Raw genomic sequence first — 8,343 nt, 5'->3', positions numbered from 1 at the left:
GTTGAAAGCCAAGTAAAATAAATGGGTTTTAAGACGAGCTTTAAAAGTGGACAGTGAAGGGGCCTCTCTGAACTGCAAAGGCAAGGTGTTCCATAACTTTGGGCCAATGACAGAGAAAGCTCTGTCCCCTCTGAGCTTCCTCCTGGATCTTGGTACCTCCAAGAGCAGCTGATCTGCTGACCTGAATGACCGATAACGTACGTAGAGGTGAAGAAGCTCAGAGAGGTAAGCCGGGGCAAGATTATGCAGTGATTTAAAAACAAACATAAGAATTTTAAAATTTTACTCAACATATACCTATAAAAACTTTTGGTGAAATCTGCCTTGGYTTTAGTGACTGATGCACGGCAGCTACCACCAGAAGTGCCGCTATAGCTGCCACTGCCAAGATTTGAGCTCGACTCACTCCGTGTAGTTTTATTCTGGTATCATTTCGACTTAATTCTCGGACAACCTTTTTCTACCAATATCATGAGCAATATTTATTCTTGTAATTTACTTTTTCTTCTTAGCCTGACCCTTAGGGTTAGGGTAAGGGTATATGGGTATATAGGGTATATAGTAGGCCTTAGTCTGCCCTTAAGTTCCTTTTCGGAGACTGGAAAAAAAAGTTCTTCGGGGTTCTGAATATCAATTAATCATGAAGCACTTTGAGGCAGACAGTGAAACACAGATGAGATCACATTTTCAGAGGCAGTAAGGCAGCAGCAGCACCTCCACTAAACACATACTCAGCTGTACATCTAAAATACACACATGATCTGCTTGTCACCTGCTGCCACAGAAGAACGCAGCCATCCAACCAAAACACGCAGGCTGAATAATTAACAAATCCTTTTGTTTCACCTCATCCACCTATAACATGTCGTGTTTTGTCTTTTAACAAGTGGGACAATCTTTTGCAAAACAAACACATTTTGAAGCATTTGTTTAGTTTGGTCTCATGCAAAATAATTGTTCTGCTTTTTAAAGTGAACATTTTCAAACTAAATTCTTGTATTTTCTTGTGGATTTGTCAAACAGATTTTCAGAAACCAACTGCTGATGTTTTTGCCATAAATCACAACATTGGATGAAGTTTACTGATGTTTTTCTATATCTGTCACCATCAAACTTCAATGGTACAACATCTAACATTATCTGATCCTCTCATGTTGCGAAAAGAAACATGTTTGAGCTGGATAGTTACAAAGACACGAACAACAGTCAAGGTCTTGGCATATTTAGTCTAAAAATCTTAACCCTTGTGTCCAGAAATGGGGTCCAACTGACCCCACACACATAAAACTTGTATCATTTTCCACAGTCCTCTACGTTTGCCTCAGTCCTCGCACGCACAAGTGTTAACTGAAATAGCAATATGTACTATTTCCAAAACTTTAAACACTTCGGTTTGACTGTCAACATGTTGCTTCCAACTTTAGATTCAGCCGACCATGTTGGCATGTTGATGCTTCTGTAGGTGCTGGCATTACTCACTTAAAAACAACTGCGGCTCTTTCCAAATTAAAAACAGCAAATGTGGATTAGCATGTTTAATGAGTATGGCTAAAAGAAAGTACACCCCCTTTAAATTTCAAAGGGTGTTCTACTGTGAGACAGGTAACTGTTGGCTCAGTTTGAAACTGGGTGGAGATTCTTACACAAAGAGGAAGAAATGTTTTTAAAAATGTAGTTGGATCCTTATTTTCCATAAAGTCCTTAAGAAAACTTTTGAAAGTCACTTCATGAAAGTCTCAGTATGAGGCTGCAATAAACATTTAACCAGCTTCTAACTGGAAAAACAAAAACTAAAAAAAAAAAATCCTGGATGGCAGACAGACAAAAGGAGTTTGTTCTATTTCTACTTCTCTGTCTTTGACATGAGCTTATTTCTCTTAGGTCTTTTCTCTTTTTTACCGTCACCTCCAAAATTGGAGGAGGAGGTGGAGGTTACCCATGTGAGGTGTGAGAAGGGCCCAAACTATGTCTCACAGATAGGAGGGAGAATGATGCAGTTCTACATAAACTCTACATACATCCTGCGAAAAATGACAGTGAAGCAGCAGGGGCATGGGCAATATAGTACTGACCTCACAATATTAAAACACTGTGGTGCAATTTAATCTACCAACGTGTTAAGTTCTACATGTGATTGGATGTCACATTTTACAGCACTTATCTAAATGGTTTGTTCTATAGAACTTTATCTGGGGTTCCAGAAAAATTCCAGTCATATTCATAGGATAAGAGTTTAGAAATTAACTTAATTTTGTTCATTGTATTTGCATTTTAAAAATTACAGTCAAAGTCAAACAAATTTAAACTAACTGCAAACGAACTCAACATTTTTATCAAGGCCTTCATGACAGACATGTTTAACTGTTTCCATTCATGTGTTAAAGACAAAACCATAGCGATTGTCAGCAAGAGTCATGCAGTCAGCTAGATTCTTTCAAACTTTAAACAATAATCAAAACTTGACAACACCCAGAACATAGAGGTCAGAGAAAACAAATGAGCCAGTGCATGAAATGTCTTCTTCTATTATGCTGCTTTTCATAATTCAGTTACAATTTATATTTAGCCTTTCATATTTATTCAGATTCATTGTTTGACATTGTATTAATTCCTCTTTTCAAATTCAAAAGCAAAAAGCATATTATAATGTTTTTGGCAAAGCACAATATTTTAAATTCTTAATCCATTTGCTTTCTCTTTCTTACCTTGCCATGTGGCTTTGTGCTGTTCTCCCAGGATGGAGGTACCTGGTACACATCCTGGCCAGTTCCTGTCACCCCAGCTGAAGCGGCTGCCTGACTGAGCACAGGGCCTACAGAGGGGGGGACTTGGTAGATATCTTGAGCAGGCAGCTCAAACGGTCTGTGGCCTACAGCTGAGGTCTTCTTAGGCGGTCCAGGTTGGGCTTGTGGTGAGGAGCCATTTGGACCACATGGAACCTGATATAGACTTTGGGAGCTCACCTTGGGGCCATGGGAAGGGGGCATCATGTAAACAGAGTCTGTGTTTGGTTGGACAGGATTGGGGCCTGAGTACGCCGGGTGCATGGATGTGTACTGAACTGAAGGAAGGGGCTTATTTGTGTACACTGGCACAGTTGATGTAGAGATGGCAAGTGTCGGCTTGGCGTAGGCACTTTGAGTGAGGAGGGGTCTCGGCACCTGAGGGGTTGCACAGGAAACAGCAGGATCTGGTGTGTTAGGGGTGACTTGCTGCTGCTGCTTACTGTCATACATGCCGACCAGAATCTTGAGGCGATTCCCTGGGACGATGCCTTGTCGGCCATGGAGAGAGCAGAGCCACCATCCATCCAACCCCTGCGTGTCCCGCTCCAACACCGTCATGATGTCACCCTTCCGGAAGGAGAGCTCATCTGGAGACTCAGCCACATTGTCATACAATGCTTTGGCCAAGACGTTCTACCAAAAATCAGAAACAAACAGCTGGGATTATAAAATAATCAATAACATATTAAATAACATTAAAAGTTGCACAAATCAATCAGTCATACATTGGATCTGTAGTCAGACATCACTACTACACATTGAATAACCCATTACAAAAATGATAAAAACACTCTTTACACAAGTATCAGCATGAAGCTGCTTCTAAATGTAGGTTATAACAGTGGTCATTAACCTTTGAACTCTGGGTGAGTCATTTTGTTGCTACAGGTTTCCTGTGACCAAACATCTGATTTACATAAATGTCAAAGTGCAAAGAATGCTGAGGAGGAAGGTACATATCACAAATCGGAACAGGCTGGGGACCTCTAGTCTGAAAAACTATTTTCATGGGTTTTCTTTGACCGACTCCACTGAAGTTGGAGTGTTTCAACTATGAAAGAATCAAGGTTTGTCAATAAATTGTCAGACAGGTGAGAAGAGGTAGGAGGCACTTCTATTTGTGTTGGAAATCAAACCTATTTATAGGGATGTGATGGAGACCGGACTTCCATCAATAATAAAGGATTATTGATATTATATTGTGTTTAACTGATTTACAGACCCAAAGTTTGTTAAAGTTCTTTATTTCAGCTGCACTTTGACATTTGGTTGAACATTCTTGTGGTCAAGGCGACTAGTCATTGCTCGGGCTGAGCACCGGCTACTGCAGGCACTGGAGGGCCGGGAGCTCGGGCGGAGCAGACGCCGGGAGCTCGGACGGAGCAGACGCCGAGCAGACGCCGAGCTCGGACGGAGCAGACGCTGGAGACGCTGCACCAGCAGGTTCTGGAGGGCCGGCAGGACGGCCGGCTAGAGTCTCGGGAGGAGCACTAGGAGTCTCGGGAGGAGCACTAGGAGTCTCGGGAGGAGCACTAGGAGTCTCGGGAGGAGCACAGGGGAGCTGCACGTCAGCAGCGGGCTCGGGGGGGCTGCACGTCAGCAGCGGGCTCGGGGGGCTGCACGTCAGCAGCGGACGCAGGAAACTCTGGAGCGGGCTCGGGCGGCCAGGCGGTTGGAGACGGGCAGGGGGTGGCGGCTGGAGCGGAAGCTGGAACTATCGGAGGAGACTGGCTGACCGTGGCGGCTGGGGCGGAAGCTGCAACTGGCGGAGGAGGCAACGGAGTGACGGAGCGGAGAGACAGAACGGGAGCAGGTGAAGTGAATCCTTTCTTCTGACGGAATTCATCGTGGAGCTCTTGAACTAATTCTGACATAAATGGGTCTTCTTGAAACATGTTGAACAAACAGGTTCAACATGTTTCATGTTGGGTAAATGGGTGGAGCTGCTGGGGTGGTTACTGGGTCCATGCTGAAAAGTCGCGTTCCTCACCGCTAGTGGTCGGATCTTTCTGTCATAATGGGGTGTGGTTGATGGTGAGGAGATGACGCTGAGACCCAGGTAAGATGATGAATATGATGATTTAATGATATAATGCTTGGAGTCCAGGACAGGCAGCACGGCAGGAAACAAGCACACAGCTAAATGCCGGTAGCAACTGACTTGAAGGACTAAATAAGAGCGAACACAAACCAGGACTTAGCAGTTCTACTGGAGCGTAGAACTGCAATAGACAAATGACGACTGACATACGTTATACAAACTTAGACAAGGATCTGACGAAGAACAGACAACAGGTGAGACTAAATACACACGGGGTAATCACGGGAACAAGACACACCTGKGAGACAATCAATGGGGAAGACGCAGAGACAGGACTCACAGGGAACAGAATCACACAGAAAAACTCAAAATTAAACACACAGAAACACGGATCATGACAGTCATCTTTAGATGAGAATGTGGGTAAAAATGTTAATCTGTTTCTTATGATTTCTTATGGTTCAATTTGAGTTTGAAAACTGTTTGAATGAGCATGTATGTTTTCTGGTGTGTCTCCTCAGCAGGGTGGAGCAACAAAGGGAGACAAATATTCCAGGTACTGCTGAAAGTAAAGGATTTAAAGAACCCTTGAAATGAGTAGAAAATAGCCATTCAATTGTATGGAAAATAGACTTTAATTGAGGACACTCAAAACACCTGCTAACAAGTCCAGACCTGAAAGTCTAAGTCAACAAGTTAAAACAGAAGCAAGAATAGACCATGCAACATGACAATGACACATCAGGAACTGAATTAAGAAGTTGGAAGAACTGGGCTGACTCAGTCCAGATCCTCAACTCAATGAGATGCTGAGGGTGACTTGAAACAGGCTGTACCCCTCACACACAAAGCTTAAAGTGAGGAGTGTGTAACAGTGGTTCCACTCCTACCAATATTAGCGGCTGGCAGATGGAAAGAAGACGCCTCTCACTAGTTCATTTAACCAAAGGGCGTGGCACCAGCTCTTTATGGGTAGGGTATCCTAACTTCTTCCTCAGCTAGAAAACATGTTTTGTTGATACATTTTGTTTAATGAATAAGAAGAAGTTTCCATAATGCAATTTAGTATATGTGTATCAAAAATCAATAACGCCTGACAGATAAATAAGATGTCCTGGTTTAAGATGTGTCATGGAGACAGGTTGAGGACATAGAACAGCACAGGAACAAAAAACTGTTTTTAAGAACTATTCACATGTTAACAAAATCTACTTGACCGAAGACATCAGTGGTTACAGAAGAGAGATCACATCTTGTCAGATTGGCAAATCATCTGTACTAACACAGTCACAGTGATAATGCAGATGCCAGGGTTTTATCTGCACAATGGTTGAATAGCTGATAGAACACACAGGTGTGAAAACCGAAGCGCAAACAGAAACACCTTCAGTCTTTGTGGAAACCTTTGAAACTAAATCAATATTAGTTGTTCACGTCAGACCTCAGCCATGTCCACTCCTTCTGAGCGTCAGAGTCCCACCCCAGTTATCACGGACTGGTACAGGCTGTACTGGCTCTATGAAAAAGGGACGCTCACATACAGACTCCTGAGCAGAAAGTCCTGCCTGTCTGAGAAAAACCAAGTAACTGCCTTTACTTTCGTAGCTGAACCATTTCCAGCAGTCTGTGGCAGTTCAGGGCTTAATATAAATGGGAAATTATGAATAATTTTAATATCACTCACATCATCATATAATTGTCTAACAAAATGTAAACAATGACGACAGAAATAAACTAGTTTTACAAAGAAGACAGCAGCGCAGAATCAATTTAAGGGAACAAATCAGTTCAGTTCAAAGAAATAACACAAAGTCGTCTCATCAAGAAAGAGGAAGTGCAATGGAAATGAATCACATATCAACCTTTGTTATGTTATTCTGAGGCCTTCAGTGTGTTCTGCTGCCCCTTCCTCTGACAGGTTTACTAGAACTYGTTTTGCATGASTGACTCATACATTCCAGTCAAGTTTAGAATTTCGTTTCAGAATTTCCTTGTTCTAAAGTCAGTATCCAGTCAAACAGCAATGTTTTTATTCACAGGAGGATAATCTAATTACAACACAATGGGGATAAGCCTGGTCTAGAAATACCTCAGAAACTGAAACCTAGCTCAGGTAATGTAAGAAAAACACAAAAAACAAGGCAGATAAAGATCTCATTCTGTTGAGTTTATTTTCTAGTAGCAAGACATGGTGACAACAGCATGTCTACATTGTAAAAAGCAACTTTGTAATTAATTGAAAAAAAAAGTGTGAATCTAACTTGACTTTGGCCAAGGTTTTGCTAACACTAAAGTCCAGTGAATTTTTGAGTGTGCAATTAAATATAAAGTTCACTTTAATCAAATAAATTAAACAGATTTAACGTTTTTTTTTCTTACATAGTTACAATAAGCACTTGATTTAAATAAGCTGATCACTTATTGAGGTACACATGTTTTAAAAATGAACTTGAAATAAGGTGAAAGGGTATTTGACAGTGGGGGTTGGCCAGCAAGGTATCCCACAATGCAGCAGTGAGAAACTACTTTTTTTATTTGTCACAAAAAATTGTTGTTTGAGGTGAAAAAGTAAAGTCCTTCATCTCTGCAGTCAGTTCATCAGGAAGGAGCCTACATTTCAGAGCAGTACATCTCTTAGCTACATGAAACTGCATCATGAGTGAGTTACTGTGTTCTGTCAGAGGAACTGGTCTTGCAGATTGTGTTTTCTGCATATGATTGTGTTTTCCTTACTGGAAAATAGTGAGCAAAATATCACTGCTTTCTTTCTATATTTTCTATCAAAATTTGAGTAGAGAAACAAAAGACAGGTGTCAGGAACAGTTTCAATGAAGGAATTTTCCTTTCACATAAGTAGTTTTAAGTTAAAATTGTCCCTTCAAAAGCTTTGTGTTTAGTTACATGTAAAAAAAAATTATACCACAATGTATGCTGCGTTCATACTGTTATGTATTCTGTATCTCAATAAAGATCTATTTAAAAAAGTAAGTTTCATGTTAAGATCGTCATGTTTTTGATTATTTTTTATGAATGCATTAACTTTCTGTTTGCGCAAGAGTATCAACTTATGCTTAACGTAAGTTTATTTTTTTGGATRTCGCGGTACGACTGTTCAGTACAGAGGTGCTCAAGTCCAGTCCTTGAGAGCTGCTATCCTGCAACTTTCAAATGCTTCCCTGCGCCAATTAGCACACCTGAATCAAATGAAAGGCTGGTTAGCTGGTCTGTTCAGAGCTGATCCTGGTCTGTTGGAGTAAAGATACATCGAAAAGTTGCAGGACGGTAGCTCTCGAGGACTGGACGTGAGCACCCTTGGTTTATTATTTTTGTTAGCAGCTAAAGCTAGCCAAGCAGGTGTAGCACGGGGTGTCGGGTGGTTAAACGAACATTACAACTGTCAGAAAGGCCGTTTGAGTTAACGGTATTTAGCTGCGGAGTCGTTTTCTTGAAGTTTTCGGCTATAGATGGCATAATGGGGAGAGTGGCTGTGCTGGACCGGTGGTTGGATCTATGCGA

At 41.6% G+C, this 8,343-nt stretch overlaps 1 protein-coding gene across 3 annotated transcripts in view; it reads right to left on the bottom strand.

The window, feature by feature from the left end:
• bcar1 (BCAR1 scaffold protein, Cas family member) overlaps window positions 1-8,343 on the bottom strand; it is a 98,644-nt gene that overhangs the window by 22,936 nt on the left and 67,365 nt on the right. For all 3 annotated transcript variants that reach the window (XM_008410909.2, XM_008410910.2, XM_008410911.1), the window contains one exon: window positions 2,706-3,419. In XM_008410909.2, coding sequence (XP_008409131.1) covers window positions 2,706-3,419 — 714 coding nt within the window. The remainder of the gene's footprint in view (window positions 1-2,705; window positions 3,420-8,343) is intronic.

This window comes from Poecilia reticulata, linkage group LG6 (genome assembly GCF_000633615.1).
Source record: "Poecilia reticulata strain Guanapo linkage group LG6, Guppy_female_1.0+MT, whole genome shotgun sequence".
Classification (NCBI taxonomy): domain Eukaryota; kingdom Metazoa; phylum Chordata; class Actinopteri; order Cyprinodontiformes; family Poeciliidae; genus Poecilia; species Poecilia reticulata.
Note: the sequence above shows the minus strand (reverse complement) of the source record. Positions and strands in the feature narration are given on the sequence as shown.